Below are 18,624 nucleotides of genomic sequence, written 5' to 3' on the forward strand. Positions count from 1 at the left end.
AAATCCAGATCAGATGAGTTCTGGACCTTGGGTGGAGTATGGCATGTATGATCCTGTCAATCCAAGCCTGAGATGTTGCCTTTTGGACTTCATCAGGTTGATTAGAAGGATTGTCCACTTTTGTGTTGCTTTCTTTCGTAAATCCGGTTGTTCAAAACTCATCATTCTGTGGGTGCTGGTGGGGATCCTATCACAAAGATATGTATATATTTGCTGTTCAACAGCTCTTGCCACCAATGGGGGATATGGGTACCATGACCCCTTAAATCCAGCCCGGAGTCGTGACACCTCGGCTGCACGGTTGGGGTTGGCCCATCATACTTATTTGTGTAATATTCCACCCTTTTTACTAGGCACTATAATGAAATTTTTAGTTGCCATAGTGACCTGGCACCCAGGATTTGACAAGGTCTGTCATAAATGAATATAAAAGACTTTTTCCAGTAAAAGTTTAAACTTTTTTTCTCTTACTTTCTCTACCTTAATACTAATTGTAATGAAATCATCAATATAAAGGAAATGAAAGATTGATAAATATAAAAATAAATTTAAAATGCCTTTTTTTTTGCTAGAATGACTGCAAATTGTAATAGTTACAATTATTTATCCTAACAGCCTCAGTTGTTTAACCATTTCTCATCTGCTTGCTTTTACTTTTGTTACTTTACAATGGCCATTAGACCCTATCTAAGTACTGACAGGCAGTTAAGTACAGTTGAAGAACCTAGTGTAAATAATCAATCCAGTTACAATCACATGATACAGTTAGCTCAAGCAGGTCATCTAAAAGCTTATTTAATTTTTTCATTAATTTTTATTGTGTAAACTAATAAGTTTCTAATTTTTACATTTTAGTTACTTTTGTTAAAAAAGTATATAACAATAAATGTACATGAAAAACAAGGTGGACTTAAGTTAGAGTTCAAGTCTATTTCAATAATTTATACTTGAGAGCATACCTCCTTAGTGCTAGTTTTTTCATAATGTGCTGATTTTCCTGAAACTCATTAATCTTTCTTTCAAATATGCATCTTATAACACAAAAAATATATCAGGTACTAGAATAAAATGTCCCAAACCTACTCTATTTAACTAGCTTTCTAACTAAGCTATAAATGTGTTTTAAAAAAAAATCCATTAGCTGCTCCTAGCAGAAAAATACAATCACACAGTGAAACTGAGGCTAAATTGGAGAATTTTTTGTGTTGTCATTTCCAGTTGACAATGGAAGCTGCCATATTGCTGAGGTGAATGCTTGGACTTGACAACCAGTGAGGTGAATGTGGATAGCTTGACACTATCATAATTCTGTTGGAATTTTCTGCAGGTATTGAGGAAAAATGAGTTATGATTATTTTGAAACATCAGACAGTATATCCCAAAATCTTTATAAAAGCAAGTTAATGTTTGCAGGGGTAGAAAGTTGTCCATACAAGTGGCATGTAGACTCGTGGATAAATGATCCAAGGAAGCGGCCACCAATATGATGATATATATATACATATCTGATTGATAATCCTAAACTTTTTAGTCGTGAAAAGATGAAAAATTACAAGTCACTAAAGACATATTCATATATCAAAGGTGGATGGGTACAAGTCACTAAAGACATATTCATATATCAAAGGTGGATGGGTACAAGTCACTAGAGGCACATTCATATATCAAAGACGGATGGGTACAAGTCACTAGAGGCACATTCATATATCAAAGGTGGATGGGTACAAGTCACTAGAGACATATTCATATATCAAAGGTGGATGGATACAAGTCACTAGAGGCACATTCGTATATCAAAGTCAGATGGGTGCAAGTCACAAGAGGCACATTCATATATCAAAGATGGATAGGTGCAGATAATTCTTCATGAATTATATTTATACATTGATACCTTTTTTCTTCAAGATTTTTTTTATATTCCAATTTTAATACAAGGAAAAAATAAGAAAGGAATAATATTTAAAGATATTTTAAGAATTGCTTATTGTTTTTGTTTTTAAACAAAAAGAGTAATTATATATGGGTATTGCAAATTCAGTTTCATTGAAACTTTTTCATATTAATGCATACATTTACTTTTATGAACAAAACGTTTTCATTGGTTAAGCTGTACCACACAAAAAGAATATAATAAAATAAAATGAAACACACACACACACACACCCTAAAAATCTAATAAGAAAAAAAAGACACCAAAAGAAGAAAAATGTACTCATTCCTTCCAGAGAGAAAATATGCACCACAAAGGACAGCATACCTCCCTGGGGTCCATGTTGATTCATCTTCATTTATTCTACTACATGCAGCTACCCAATGTTGCTTTCTTTCAGTGTTTGCTGGAGATCTATGAAAGCTAACTTGAATTCTCAAGTTGTAATTTGTGTACCCCCATGTAACATGGTTTTTGAGCATTTTGGTTATGACAAAAAGTTTTGTAAATTTCATCTTTAGATGGTGTACAAAATTATGGCAAAATAATTTTGTTTATTATGCTGTAAAAACATCCATTTTATTGGAATGATCATCTGTCATTAAGTTACACCTGGTTTATAATGACAACTTCACACCTCCGATAAACAATTCAGTCTCTGGTAAAGAAAATCTTGACAACACTGTTTACCTAATGCATATTCTCAAACAAACATTTGTTAATTACTTTAAAAACATAACTTTGTAAAATAGTGAGAATAAAATAATAAAATAATTTTTCTTACTTGTTTTTAATGTTGTCACTGGATTTTAAGAGAATGTATTCACCTCAGTCCAGTTGTTAAAGGTGGAAACAAAGGAAGATTATATCACTCCGTTGTCTACTTACAGGCAACAAAATGAAATGACCGTATAAGAAACCTTGTAAAGAAAAACTGGTCCTTCTGCTGGTTATAAATAACCCAATAACAGTTTCGGAGAGAATTAACATTTTTCTGAAAGACAGAATGACATGGGAAGGTTATGTCATGTGGACTTCAAATTTTTTTTATATATGAATAAAGAAAGAAGATTGAAAGTTCTAAGTTTATATTCTGGCTTGTCAATGTTTATATTTTGTGTTTCTAATTAGTTTGACACTCAAAAAATTGAATAAGGGTAAAAAGAAGTGAAGATTGAGAACTTATTTAAATACTTCATTTTGGAGTTATAATGTAGATAATATAAAAAACTTGAATTATAAACTGTTTGATGCCAAACTTATTGATATAGATAATAAAGTTATGTAATTAAATTTGAAATGTAACTCTTTAAAAAAGGTTGTGAAATGCACACTTTGACTGTTCGAAATGCATAGGGGTGAAATCCCCATTCTAACATTGTACTTATCTGTACGGTACTTAAAAAAACCTTCCTATTTTAACATTATCAGGCAGCTGTTTTTCATAAGACCTTTTGGATTTCATAATTTCTCTCTCTATTCTTAACCAAGTTCTTAGCTTTCCTGTACTTTGTAAATCTTCCATCCTACCTGTGAATTTAAAATCAATTTATGAAATTTAGTGTTTATCCCCAATTTCTTCTTTATGTCTAGTTAAGTTTGGTCTTCCTTGTTATCCATTTCCACTTTTTGGAACATTCCCATTTTGAATTAAAAGCAGTTTATTTTCTAAGAGGTGCTATATTTGTTCCACATCATATTCTATCTCGTTATCCTAATTTACTAATAATAAATTTTGTCTCATGTCCTCAAAATTGGCTTTATAAAAATTAGGAAATAACTTTTTATTTTATCTCAACGTGTAGCTGTGGATACAAGACACTATGTTATGAAGAGTTAAGTAGGTCTAGCGTTAGCTTATTTACACTACTGATTAAATGTAGCACATCCATTAATAAGTCATTCAGTTGTTAAAGGTGTTCCTTACAGGTCTATTTATGTGAAAATATATAGTGAATTTTTGTACTTTTTTTGTAAATGTGTACAATCATGCTACCACTTTTCTTTTCTGATACCACTTAAGACAGTACTTCTGTTTATTTTTCAGAAAGAATGACATCTTATGTCATTTGTATTACCAATCTTTATGTAAATATTTCTCTACTGATGGATTTATTTTGGGCAAACAAAGCCAACTGAAGAACAAGATGGTGAAAGGATCAACATATCTCATTAGTTTCTTCTTTGTCATCTATGTGACACATCCTAGGAAAGTGAAGGATATACTGTGTTCAAAATATACAAAATAATTTAACTGAAGATCTTCTCATCATTCTGTATTCCATCGTATCTGTTTCTGGTGGTGAAATGTTTAAGCTTTTTGTTATTTTTGTGTTTCAGTCGGTAAAATGTGAACATTTTTCTCCAGTTTATACGCACACAATATCTGCTTTATTTGGCCAGAGTAATTGGCTTTATAGTAAATACCATGTTTTCCCAACAAATTACCTTCATATTTCAAAAAATAATGACAGATTACAGCAATTGACTGTCACAAATCATCCAAGTAAATTGATTTTAGATCCTCGTGGCTTTAAAAACTATTTTAAAACAAAAAGGAGAAAGAAATCAGTAGCTGAATGGAAAAGCAACAGTAACCAAAGTAAGACACAAGGTACTTACATGAAGTATGAAGAGCTTTCCTCACAAAGTCATAAAACTGATTTGAATAATTTGAACAACATTACTTCTGTGACAAACAAGAAAAAAAAAGGTATCAACAAAGAAGTACCGAGGAATTTTTTTGCCAAAGTCCATGCAGTAATCACACGTTCCAAGGAAGCAGTTTGGGCTTTCATAGCATTGACATTTTTGTGTGTCCTCCTAGCAGTAGCAGTAGCCTGTTCTCGAATGTGGAAGGATTACCATGGTATATCACTTTATCAACCCATATCATTTGACTTAAATGAGAAGGTGCCATTTAAAGGTAAGATAGTTTTTCCTGCTTCCATCAGAGATAGCTGGATATATTAATTTTAGATTATCATATGCTTAGAACAATATTCTTTTTGTTTTGAAAGAAGACTTTAATAAACAAAACACTACAAGGAGTTAGCAGTTGCAAAGTAGATTGTTTTAAACATACTCTAAATTTATAAAATATTCAAGGGTAATGAGAGTAACTGAAACTTCATTAGATATGGAGAACACTGTTAATAGGAGTTACTTTGAAATTTCAGGTTGTAAATTATTTAATAGTGATAGACTTTTAGAATGAGATGATGGAGTTCTTTATATAAGGGATGAACTGTAGCCTGTGGGGATTGAAGAAAAAATAGTAGTCAACAGTTTGAATGTATATGGGTTACAATAAGGGGTGTTTAAGCCTCTATGGGTGAAGGTTTTTAATTGGAAATGAGATCATCAAAATTGTTATGAATACATATACTAATTCAGTAATTATGGGATAAATTAATTTATAAACATACTGATTGTGATGACTGGCTGGAGTCGGGCTGTAAGGTATAGAGGTATATATGTATGTTTCTAGATATTGAATTTCACTCGTTTGGAACCATTACTCATGATTTCTGCCCATCCCTGCCAACCTTTTGATTGAATAAACTGGGGTCAGTCTGCTTTTGAGATTAGAAAATTGCAGAAACCCATTGCACTTTCTCCAGTGTGGTGTTCATTTGGACTCCCCACTACATTTACTTTCCCCTTTTTTCTTCCTGTGGAGCATGGGAGTTCTTACCACTTCCGAGTTGCTGGGGTGGTGGACCATGGAGGCTTCCTCCTGAGTGTGCTTAGAAGTTTAATTTACCATACATACTCTTATTATACACTCAGTGAGAAGAGGGTAAAGTTGGTTTCCCTTCTTCCATTTCCCCTGGATGTTTTTTTTCCCAGGTGGACAGTTGTTGGTTGGAGAAGGTCCAGCTTATGTGGGATCCTCCTTGTAATACCAGGTTCAGGATGACACCACCCTGTTCCTATAGTTGTGTGCAGTAGAGGCTTTTCTTCTCATTAATTCTGATTGCAGGATGTTCTTTCCCTGCTCCTATAATGGAGTTTGGAGGATTTTGTCTGCCTCGTAATATGGAAGCAGGATGTATGTACACTCTTTTTAGGATTGAGCGAATGTTCCATGTCCTTCTCATAATTCTGGATGCAGAATGTCTTTTCCCTGCATTTATGGTTGAGTGATTTACGATTTCTACTTGTAATACCGGTTAAAGATATTACCCTGTTCTTATGGTTGAGTTTAGGCAATGCCACAACCCTGTAATACCAGGTTTGGCTTGTTGTACTTCTTGCTCCCGTGGTGGTTTTGGGAGTTTGGCCGAAAGCTAACATCCTCTTCACATTTCTGTTTACTTATGATTGGGGTTGATGAATATATGTAACATGGTCCACATGCTCTAGCCACTATGTTTATGTTACAATATATATGTTTTATCTTTTTTTATCCTCAACCTCCTAATGCCAAAGATGAACCTCATATGTATGGTTGTATTTTACTATGGATTGCTCCTTTCAGAATGAATTACACTTGTTCACATCCATTTTTTCCACTTGTATCAGGTTCATTTCCTTCTTTCAGGGCTAAGGGCATACCTGTTCCAGAAGTAGTGCGGTGTCCCACTTGTGTGCTTTGGCTCATCTCGGAGCACATCTGTTCATTCTGAGCAGTTGCTTTCTGCTTGGCTTCAATGTTGTGCACCTACACCAGCCCCTTCACCTTTGCTATGTGGGATTCTAGTTTTTTGTGAGAGGAGATAAGATCAATTCTCCTGTCAACATTATCTTACACTGAAAATATATTTCTGATAGGTACTTACCTATTCTCACACACTTTCCACCCTTCCTCCCCACTGCCAGTGTTTTTCTTTCAGATCCTGCCATTTCTCGAAAGTGTGATTCAGCAAAAATAGCTAGCTGTGCCAATATGGGTGGCACAATACTGTTGGTGAAGAGTAGTGACAGGATATGTACATGTTCAATGGTAGCACAGAATTGATGTGGTATATAGACCAGCGCACTGAGCATGAAAATCTTTTTTTAGCAATGATTAGAGGGCAGAATGAAGATCAAAATAGCTTTGTGTGAGTATATGTAAAGTACCTATTGGAAGTACATTTTCAGTGTAAGAAAATGTTAACTTTAGTGTCATTTTATTTACCATGCTGTCAGATCAGTCTACACCAACTTGTAGTGTCACTAAATACCATGGTCAGTGTTTTTACATAACTTTCAATGTGTAAACAGCAGTTTTTAGTGTCATTTAATACCATGATTTAATATGTTTACCATGCTGTCAGATCAGTCTACACCAACTTGTAGTGTCACTAAATACCATGGTCAGTGTTTTTACATAACTTTCCACATGTAAACAGCAGCTTTTAGTGTCACTAAATACCATGGTCAGTGTTTTTACATAACTTTCCACATGTAAACAGCAGCTTTTAGTGTCACTAAATACCATGGTCAGTGTTTTTACATAACTTTCCACATTTAAACAGCAGCTTTTAGTGTCACTAAATACCATGGTCAGCGTTTTTACACAACTTTCCACATGTAAACAGCAGCTTTTAGTGTCACTAAATACCATGATTTAGTATGTTTATCCATGCTCTTGGACAAGTCAGCAACTTTTTGTATCGTATAGGATTAACATTATATTTAATTAATTGTGATCATTACTGAGTATATATTTTTATTTCTGATCTGCTTAGATAGCTTGCTTTGATCAGAAGTTAATACCAATGATTTAGTATTTTTCTAGCTCACTGTCATATAAGTCAACAACAACTTGTAGTGACATTTGATACAGTGATTCAGGTTTGTTTGTTTTCATCACAAATTTATAAAAATAGTTAAAGAATGTAGGGACATTAAATGTTTAGGATTACTGATGACCAACTGCTGAGATATTTAAAGAATTATCAGTCCATTTGATGAAAACACGATAAGTTATATAAAGTTTATTTTGCAGGTAATATCTTCAGTAAGAGTTTAATATAGAGACCCCTGCCCCTCTCATGATACTTTTACATGTTATTGATAATGCAGAATATTAAAGTGTATAGCTTAGGGTTGTAATTGGGAGTTGTTGCTTTATTATTTTGTTAGTACAAAATTCTACAAGTTTTTTTTCATATTTTTAGTGTAGTAAAGGGAGGAACTAATAGAAGGTTTTTATATAGATCTTGTGAACTTAGGAATGCTTTTATGCACAAGTCAGTGTAAAGTAAGCTTATATGTTGTTTTACTTAGTAATGCAACGGAAAACTAATGTAGCCCTAGTTAAATTTGAACTTTTTCTTGTTCAGTGACTACCTTGTGATCCTCAGGTACTGCTATTATAATTACCTTACAGGTACGATATATTATAGCTTAAGTACACATTTTGATGTTGGTATAAGAACTTGTGAGTATAAATTTTGTTTGTGGAAATACAGATAAAATATACTTGTGTAACATGAAACAGCTAATCCAGAAGTGGTTACTGTTATAACTTCAGGTATCAGTGCTTTAACATTATGTTGATTTTCACCTTCTTTTTTAATTTCAGCAGTTGTGAAATAATTACCACATGAGTTTGTTATACAATGAGATCTATGTTTATATTTTGCATTTAGAGGCATTAGGAGCAAAGTTGAAGTTCTTGAGATGGCTGAAGAGAAGGCAGGAATGGAGGACTAGATCAGTAACAGAAGCAAATTTTATAGAACTTGAAGAGCTGTTAACAAGAAATTGTGACAGTGATGATGAAATATAACATGCCAATACTTATTTTATTTAGAAACATATGGGTGGGTCAGTGGTAAGTTTCTGAATTTACAATGCTAAAATCAGGGGTTCAATTCCTTGTGGTGGACAAAGCTGAGATAGTCTATTGTGTACCTTTGTGCTAAAACACCAACAAAAATATCTTTTTAGCAGTAAGTTTTAACAGAAATGGAGGACTAGATCAGTAACAGAAGCAAATTCATTGGAACTTGAAGAGCTGCTAAAAGTTAATCATGATAGAGATGATGAAATTTGACAAATCAGTTATTATGATCTCTTTTAACACTAACTTTACATTTGGTACGAAAATGTATTAAAAACAGATTGTTCATTGGAACACATGTCAACTAAGCCATATATTAAACAAATGATTCAAAACAACCATTTGTTATAGTATTTGTCAATTTAGCCATACACTGCTTTTAAAAAAATGTTTTATAGATAATTTATTTGATAAATGGAACCTATTTATTAGAAAAATGTTAAAACAAGGATTATTGTGGGTTTGGTGAAAGGGATCCAATTCCACAACTTGTTATGTATGAATGAACGTGCACTCTGTTATAAAATGAAAACAATATTTACCACAAGTTGTGTATAGGGTACATATATGTGATTGTGTCAAAGTCGCATGTATCATCAGAGCCAGTCTTTGAGATGTGTATATGAGGTCTTAATTATTTGTAAGAAACTTGGAAGATAGAGAATTCTTATGGTAGACCTGTGTTGTACAATACATGGATGTTGAATTAAAATGTTTAGTTCTTCACAACTGTTGTAAGAGAAGTTTGACTGTTTTAAAATTTAAGATTGGCCTTTGCTGAGTCTTCACTTAATTTGCATTCATGCATTATTTCAAGCTCCTGTACTTTCATAGTAGACTGTGTGGTTGTGACATTGAAACAGGATTGGACTGTGTAGTTGCGACAATGAAACTGGTTTGGACTGTGTAGTTGTGACAATGAATCTGGTTTGGACTGTGTAGTTGTGACAATGAATCTGGTTTGGACTGTGTAGTTATGACAATGAACCTAGTTTGGATTGTGGTTGTGAAAATGAATTTAGTTTGAACTGTATGACCCTGACAGAGAATCTGACATGGAATTGAAATTATCAGGCATGTTTATAAGTAAATATAAATACATTTTGTGTGTGTTTATGTATCTATAAATATATATATATATACATTATATATTAGTTGTTTTTTTTAGTTATAGGGGTGAAATTTCAAAATGAAGATATCTAAGGTATTACCCTTCAATTTGTTACCACCTATTAGAAAATGATTTGTGCTAAATATAATGTAAATCAAATAATATTTAAAGGTCGCTCAAAAACTTGAATTTTCCGACCATCTGTTCAATAGAGAACTTTAATTTCTTTGTTGCATGAAAATTAAATAAGGAGAAACATATTTTATCAAATTTTATTCAATCATAAAAAAATAAAATACATTATATTCATAACATAGTTATAGTTTTTGATTTAACTGAAAGTACACTAAATACAGAAAAGTAGGAGCTTAGAGTGCATTTGATGTTTTAAACCAGGACTGAATATAAACCAGCAAAACAAAAAGGACCAAATAGCGGATCCCAGTTGCCTCCTGAACAGTAAGTCGAAACTGTTGTTTGAAGAGGAGGATTTTGTTAACATATATAAGTCAAGCCATCCTGTTCATTGGTGAGCTCCAGGCTTTCGGATGCTAATGCCATGAGGTGGTGGTGTCTCACCAAGAATGATCAGAGAGAGCTCCAGTAACTCTTTGTAATCATCTTGATCATGGTTTTCCTTCAATTGGTGAAGAGAGAAAGAGATGATTGTCTCCCTAATTAGATCTACATGTTGATTCAAGTCATTCTCATCTGTAAGGGTGTGGATGCATCTGCGATCAAAAGTACCAAATTGATGATGCAAATGTGAGGAAAACAAAAGCAGCACTCAGGTCTGTCATCTTGGTTCAATCGAGGGCAGCAACAGTTGCTCAATGCAGTACTTAGATTGAGCAGGGGCTACTTTGTCTTTGTTTTAGAGGTGGAGGCACAGCATCACTGGAGGAAGTGTAGGACTCCACCACGACTTCTTTAGCTTGAAGTTTGTGGGCTTCTACTTCCATTTTTGACTTGTGGTGGGGATAATGTTTTCTCACCTTACTCTGGCTCTCTACCTTGCTAAATAATGTGATTTGAGAGGCCTTGTTGGTTTTGTTGCTAGAACTCCAGAAAATCCTCGTCCTCTTGAGTTGTTATTAGGGTCAAACAGTTTCAAAGACTTATCTTTGAAATTAGCCTTGTTGTGCTTGGCAAGTTTAGTGATCAAATTGTTCTCTTGGTTTGTGGATCCAGAAGGAGGATATTTTCATAATAACAGCTTTTTCTGTCTCCTTCACTGTCTTCCTTTCTCCAAGGTGAAGGTATATGAGTCGTTGCAGTATTTTACCTTGAGGCGGAAGCTTGTTCCCAGACAAAGGGTTCTTTATCGACTGCCCAAGTAGAAATAATTTATCTTTTCAACAGGTTTTGACAGGTGATCAACCATGAATTGATGTAGATGGCTTAGCTTCTTCCATATTTTTTGCAAAAATAATTAAATATACATATGAGAAAGTGCTATTCTTCATTTTTCTTCTATTTTAGGAAACTTCTTCATTGATGAGTGGCCTTTAAATACTATTTGATTTAACTACAATTTTACCTTTCAGGTTATCTCTAGAGAGAACAAATGTAGGGGTAAGACCTGTAACATTTAAAATTTTGATTTTTGCAACCACCTATTATATGCAATTTCAAATCATATGAAAAACTACTCATCCATGTATTACTGACAGAATTAAAATAATAAATTATCTTGCAGTTAACACTTTGAGAGGCAGCTGGGTGTTTAAAATATTTCATTAGCTAAATGATGAAGAAGACTGCTTACTACTGAATGAACTAACACAATATGGTGTAGGTTTTATTTGATAATTTTATTTAAAAGTGTAAAATGCAATTATAATACAAGGTGTGTCAAAAACATTGGATATAATTGTTTATCCTTGTGTAACTGTTATGTATGTACATAAACTGACTTTTGTTAGAACCTCATCTTTAAGGTTGAATATTCACTTGAACAGTAATTTACTCCATGTCATAACTAAATGAAAGAAAATGGTTGTTATAGATGAGATTTTATAAGGTCATTATAGGCTGATGTATTGTTGTCATGGAGGTACTTATGACTTCAGCAATATCTATATCATGCCAAAAGATCTGTTGTGATATAATTCTGGAAAGTTTTGTATATTGTAGTAAATATTTTTTTAGGAATATTCTCCTAATGTGACATAAGTCTAGGAAGGTTTGTAGCTTTGAGAATATGTTTTGAAGGGATGTTCTGTTGTGACACAAGTCAAGGAAGGTTTGCATAAGATTGAAGATGCAGTTTTTAATGAAGAGGCAAAGAATTACTCTCTAGGTATAGGTATATATATAATTGGATTGGAATATTTGGATTACTTCTGAATGTTCAGGTTTCCTAAGATTTCAATACTGAATTATATTTTGCTGTAAACTTTTAAACAACGTAGTGTAGATCAAAATTTGTTTAGGTTTTACTACTGAATCATGTGTATACTAGCAGATGCACATTGAAACAATTCAACAGTAATTTTCCTAAAAGTAGCGATGAATAAATATAAAATGTGCAGTCAACCCAATCCCTTGTATCCGAGCATGTATGTAGTACGATTGTCTAGTGGGCTGTTTACAACTGTCTTTTGTCATTCCATGTGTTATTTAAATAAGGAAAATTGCATTGCATTTGTTTTTAGCAAAGGAGAGACTGACTGGAATGCACTGTTAGCAAAAATGTTTGGGTTTTCGATGCAATGGATGATTTCAGCACAACAGTGCTTAGGTTCACTAAGTAGCCTGTGGGGATTTTTTCTTATGGATGTTACCGTTTCATGTTTTATTGAGCACAAGAAAAGACAGACTGCTACTGAAGTGAGTGTTAACAGTTGTCATTTCTCTAAGTACTAAAGGGTAGATATTCAACTCAGATCAACTTATTTGACATGGTACAATGAAATCATGCATGTATGAATACTGACATGAAATAAATAAGTAAACATAAATTGAACAACAACAAATGTATACTGGTTTTTATATATTAAATATTTTAAACATTACTTTTTTCAAGAGTATGTGTGTAAGGACAACTTGGAAGGACCAAATGGTCCCTTGTTGTCTGTATGTTATGTTATTGTAGTACCAATAATAGATATATAACATTGTTTCATTAAATGTTATACATAACAGCTCTACATATCCAAATAACTTAGAAACTTATTTTTTTCAGAAGCAATAAAATGAAAGCATAGGTAATGAGAGAATTTTTCTTCTTGAAAATAAAGCATAAGCAAAATAAACAAGGGTATTTTTATATTTTCATTAATTAACAAAACTATGTTTTATGTAGTGTTGATATGTTCTCTGTGAGAAATATGAGTTTTCCATTCAGGTTTGTTGCATAATAAATATTTTTGTATTATAGTTTGTGAGTTGTTAATCTAGAAGTGTTTAAATCACGTTTAGTACTATTAGATGAATTGCTGGTAGCTCAGTTGAGGTAATTCTAGCAGTATTCTGCTCTATGCAATTAAAATAATGCTAATCAAAACTTTCTCAAATTAGCTAATATTCTGCCAGGTATGGGTTTTCTGTTCCTGTTTTTTTTTTGTTGTTTTTTTTCAGTTTTGCTCATAGTTTAGCCATTTCAGAATATTTTAAGTTTTTCCTTCTGAGTTTTGTTTTTATACCAAAACTAAACTGCTTGTGTTTTTTAAACTTGACATCACTGAACAGACTAGCATTGTGAATCTGTTAATTTCAATTCTTGTATCCCTGTAAACAAGATTTGAACCTGGAACTGTTCACATGCAAGGCAAGTTTTCTCCCTCACTTGTAATTGCTAGTAGGGTACCTTTGACAAATTCCAACTATTATTTCTGTAAGTAATAGAGTACTTAAATATTTTTGTATTGTTATTAGTGATGAGTAAGTCTTCATGGAAAGGCTGTTTTATCTGACACTCCTGTTTGATTAGTGAAAAAGATGTGTATTTTGATTCTTTGTGTTATGAACATACCAATAACAATTTTCCATTCTTGAAGATCACTAAGTCTTGAAATAAATTCTTGGAGCCTCCCAGTGGCACAGCGGTATGTCTGCGGACTTACAACGCTAGAAACCTGGTTTTCATACTCGTGGTGGGCAGAGCACAGATACCCCATTGTGAAGCTTTTTGCTTAATTACAAACAATTCTTGGATTGTAAGACATGATAGGTTGTGAATATATTTGTTCAGTATTTTTGTTTAAATAAAAATTTATTTTGATGTTATTTCAGTTTTATTTGCAACCATTCTTTATAAATTATTTGTAAAAGGTCAGTGTAAAAATGTGAAACAGTGAAAGAGATTTTTGCATGGACAAATCCTTTGAGGACTGTACTCTGTGTCATCATTACATATTAAATTTTTGTAATTAGTGGTATTTTATTAAGCATTTTGAAACCTATGATAGACTAATTTGCTAGTTTATTTGAATTGCTATCTATGTATTGATTCGTTTTTTTTATTGAGATACAAGTAATCCTTTGCTACATGCATCTAAGAAGTACAATTTTACGTCTAAGAAATTATCTACTTTTTGTAATGAATCTTTTTCAAATCTTATGAACAACTGTAGTAGTATAACTGTGATACCAGTTATGCTACCACAGTTGTTCATAACTGGTATTTTTACATAAGAATAATGTGAATTAATTGTTGGCATTTAAACATTTTTGCTGTAAGTAATGAAAATCAAACAATTTAACATCCAAGTTGTGTGCATTTTTTCTTAAACATTTTACATATTTAAAAGTTAGTATCATAAGTAATACCAATGAATGTGCAAGAGATGTGTCAGTAACTAACACCTAGTGTTTGACTGACTAAGCATTTTCTTATGCATTTAGGAAAGGGAAATCCACTTGAAAAACCTGAGATACTGATCAAGTAACCTTAGGCCCATAGTTTGAGAACAGTCTACCTTAAGAAATTAATGGATATGTTACAGATTGCCAAAAACTTTTTATATATTTATTTCCGAAGAATGATATTGAGCTAATGTTCTTCATCAGCTCGGAAAGCAAGAATGGTATTGTATTAGTTCTTAGTGATCATTATCAGTCACAATAATTGTCAGTGTTCTAGTTATCACATCTAATAACCTCAGATATTTTAGCTCTTGTAATCTAGAGGCTAACACAAAATACCCTGCTGATATTTTATCATAAACTTTATTTGATGGCTGAGAAAGTAAGGATTTCCACATCTTTTCATTTATTAATCACATAGTTGAAAATTACTCAATTCTTCTAATTGCTGAAATTGAATGCTTTATGAGCTGATGAAGAACACTAAGTCGAAATGTCTCTAGAGAGAAATGTTTCTGGTAATTTGCAACTTCATAATTTCTGTGACTGTATAGCCTATATGAGGAACAATATTTTGTTGTAATCTACCTTAGTCAATTCCTTATTCATGTACACACAATATAAAGACACATAGTAATGTGTACAAGGGCCAAAACAACCCACACGACAAACTGTGTTATTAACAGGAGTGATAGTTTAGCAATTTTTTACTCTCTCTAATTCGGATTATGGTAATCCACACTATCCCACTTTTAAAGTGGAAATGCTCTAGTGGATCATTACTTCACATACCAAATGTTCAGGCAATCCATTAAGAAACACGAGATATTTTTGATTAAATTTCTTCTTTTTTTATTTTCTTCGCACCGAAAATTTATTTCATAGGAAAAAAATACTTTGGTTGTATTCTTCAAATTTAGTACATTGATAGATATTTATAACCTACAATTAGGTTTCAAATTTGTTCTCAATATAGACCACATGTGTGAAGTTATGCAACAAAAACACCCCAGTTTTGAACATTATTTTTGTGCACGCCCATGCAAAAAGTTAGTCACGTGAGTTATCTGTGTGAAATTTTTACCACAGTTTCGCCTAACATTAAAAGTGAACCGTTTTTTGGTTTTGTCATTCGGATTAAAGAAGGATGATTTAGACCAAAAACCGATAGGGTGAGAGCACGTGCTGATATTGGTTAAAGCAAACAAACTAAATTAGCAGTTTCTAGCTTAAGCTTTCAAAAGAATCATAGGGGGTGATGGTTATTATTTATTGCCAACTTTTAAGCACAAATTTGCTAAATGCTATGAAATTCTCCTAATTAAAAGGTATTTAGCGTCACGTAATATTAGCTTAAGCAATTAGCGTAAATGATGTTTGATAAGGTCTAACCGAGTGCATGCTGGTGATGACAAAAAACTGTTAAATCTAATTTCCATGATGTTTCTGTAAAGGAGTTTATTAACACTGTCAACTTTTATAAATTCTTGAAAGGGGTCTAGCAATGCTTAAATCAAGATACACAGTTGTGTGTCGTGCAGCCAAAACAACCTGCACGCCAAACTTTGTGTTATTAACAGGAGTGATTATTGAATTTCTTTTTCTTCGTAATGATCACACAGAAGTTATTTGATGAAAAATATACTTTGATGGTTTTTTTTCAAATTTGATACACTGATAGATGTTTGTAACCTACAATTAGATGTCAAATTTGGTCTGAATATACGCCACAATTTTGACCCAACATTTTGCGCACGCCCACGCAAAAAGTCACGAGATATTGGCCTGAAATTTGTACCACAGTTTCATCTAGGGCTAAAAGTGGGCTGTTTTTAGTTTCTTGTCATTCGGATTAAAGACAGCTGTTGGAGAGGAAAAAACTACCACCATATATTTTAATTAAAGAATATGGTTGGTTCTGTAAAGTATAGGTATGTTCCGAATAATAGGGTTGCAAGCCCAACACTATTGTCACTTTCTTACTTGCTGTGGTTTGTATGTGTGTTGACAAAAAGTCATAATATCTAATCAAAAAAACCTTAGGTGTGAAAAACGGTGCTGCCAAAAAAAGGATTGAGCCTGCAACTTAAAGGAATGAAATCAAAATTGGCAGCCAAACTGGTAGCTACAGCATTGATAAGAATTTTACAGCAAATATTCATTTATTAGTTAGGTTGGCCGCGTATTTTGTTTTACTTGGGGCATGAAGTTGTCAATTTAACTGATGGCCACGTGTGTGTTTGAAACGTTGGAATAAAGTTAAACAGAAATGTAAATAAATAATCCACTCAAAAGCTGAACCTACGAACGTTTACAAAATATAACAATTTAATAGTTAGGCTATATGTAGTTCAATGATAATTATGCATCACTGTTTTTTAATATAGTGTTAAAATGGTGTCGAAGAGTGGAATAAAAAAATAGAAACGAGAAGCGGCAAATCAAACTACAGCTTAGCAGACTTGATGGCAGCAATACAAGAGCAGCAAAAGAAACAAGAAGAACGAGAAAAGAAACAAGAAGAGAGATTACAGCAGCTGTTGGAGGAAAAAGAAAAGAAACAAGAGAGACAACAGCATTTGCAAGAACACCTGCAACAGTGGCAACTCGAACAGCAAAATAAAGAAGAAGAGAGATTACAGCAGTTGTTGGAGGAAAAAGAAAAGAAACAAGACGAGAGATTACAGCAGTGGCAACTAAAAAAAGAAAGGAAACAGGAAGAAAGTCTCCAACAGTTGCAGGAAAGTCAGCAGCAACTACAGGAAAGTAACAACAGTGGCAAGTACAAATGGAAAACATTAGTAAATTTAAAAGCGAATTAGATACATTAAAGGATGATCTATTGTATTTTACACAAGGAGGATACATTAACCATCGCCTTAATCAGCCCCAGACAATGGCAAGCCCCTTCCAGACCCCACAGCTAAACCCTAATGCAGACATCTTCAGTCCTGTTAGAAGTCACATCCCAGATATGAATGTCAGCAATAGGGGTGATCCAGTATGAAGGAAGCCACAAGAATTCGATGGGAAGGCACCGTGGGAAGCATATAGAGCACAATTTGAGCTACTGGCAGAAATGAATGGATGGACAGAGAAGCAGAAAGCTGTATATCTGGCAACGAGCTTGAAGGGACAACCACTGGAAATACTTGGACAGTTGTCAGCAGATGACAGACACAACTATAGAGCACTGGTAGCGGCTCTAGAATACGGGTACGGAACCCAAAATCAGTCAGAAGTCCACAGGGCTAGGTTTAGGACGAGAGTCCATGCTAAAGGGGAGAGCCTGCAAGAGCTGGCACAGGACTTGGAAAGCATGGCACACAAGGCCTACCCAACTGCACCACCCGATCTCCTCAAGTTGTTGCTGAGGGATCAGTTTGTAGATGCCTTGAACAGTCCACAACTAAAGATACAAGTGAAGCAAGCACACCCCTCTACTATGCAGGATGCAATGGCCAGAGCTCTTGAATTCGAATCCTACGTTAAGTCCAGCACAGAGGTACAAAGGTTGGTACAGTCATCAGGATTCAAGGCCAGAAAAGGTCAACTTTCAGAGAGGTTTGAGGGACTTTGCTGGTGCTGTAATAAACATGGGCACAAGAGAGCTCAATGCTGGCAACTTCAACACAGGGAAGATGCCATGACAGGAAAAGCTGCTACCCAGAAAGCTTGTTGGAACTGTAGAGAGCAAGGACATATGAGGAGCCAGTGTAAGAAGAATACTACCAATAAGTCAGCTTCGGGAAACCTGGACTTAAAGTCAGGTTTCCATCAAGTGAAAATGGCTGAAGCAGATAAACCTAAGACTGCATTTAGTTATGGCCAAGGTCTCTGGCAATACCGTATGACGCCATTCGGGCTTAGCAATGCTCCAGCAACATTTGAGAGGCTGATGGAAAGAGTACTGGAAGGCCTACAATTGAGGATAGCACTAGTGTGCCTGGATGATGACATTGTGTGTGCAGCAACATTTGATGAGGAAGTATCCTG

At 33.8% G+C, this 18,624-nt stretch overlaps 1 protein-coding gene across 3 annotated transcripts in view; it reads left to right on the forward strand.

Annotated features, from left to right (window-relative positions):
• Window positions 1–9,844, forward strand: part of LOC111085118 — an 18,561-nt gene extending 8,717 nt beyond the window's left edge. The window contains exons 2-4 of one of the 3 annotated variants that reach the window (XM_022382362.1): window positions 1,219–1,327; window positions 3,978–4,856; window positions 8,515–9,844. In XM_022382362.1, the coding sequence (XP_022238070.1) occupies window positions 4,238–4,856; window positions 8,515–8,654 (759 nt within the window). In that variant the 5' untranslated portion in view covers window positions 1,219–1,327; window positions 3,978–4,237 and the 3' untranslated portion in view covers window positions 8,655–9,844. The remainder of the gene's footprint in view (window positions 1–1,218; window positions 1,328–3,977; window positions 4,857–8,514) is intronic. The other 2 variants (XM_022382361.1, XM_022382363.1) reach the window with 2 other exon arrangements.
• The last annotated feature ends 8,780 nt before the right edge of the window (window positions 9,845–18,624 follow it).

Source organism: Limulus polyphemus, unplaced genomic scaffold, assembly GCF_000517525.1.
Source record: "Limulus polyphemus unplaced genomic scaffold, Limulus_polyphemus-2.1.2 Scaffold242, whole genome shotgun sequence".
In the NCBI taxonomy this organism is placed as follows: domain Eukaryota; kingdom Metazoa; phylum Arthropoda; class Merostomata; order Xiphosura; family Limulidae; genus Limulus; species Limulus polyphemus.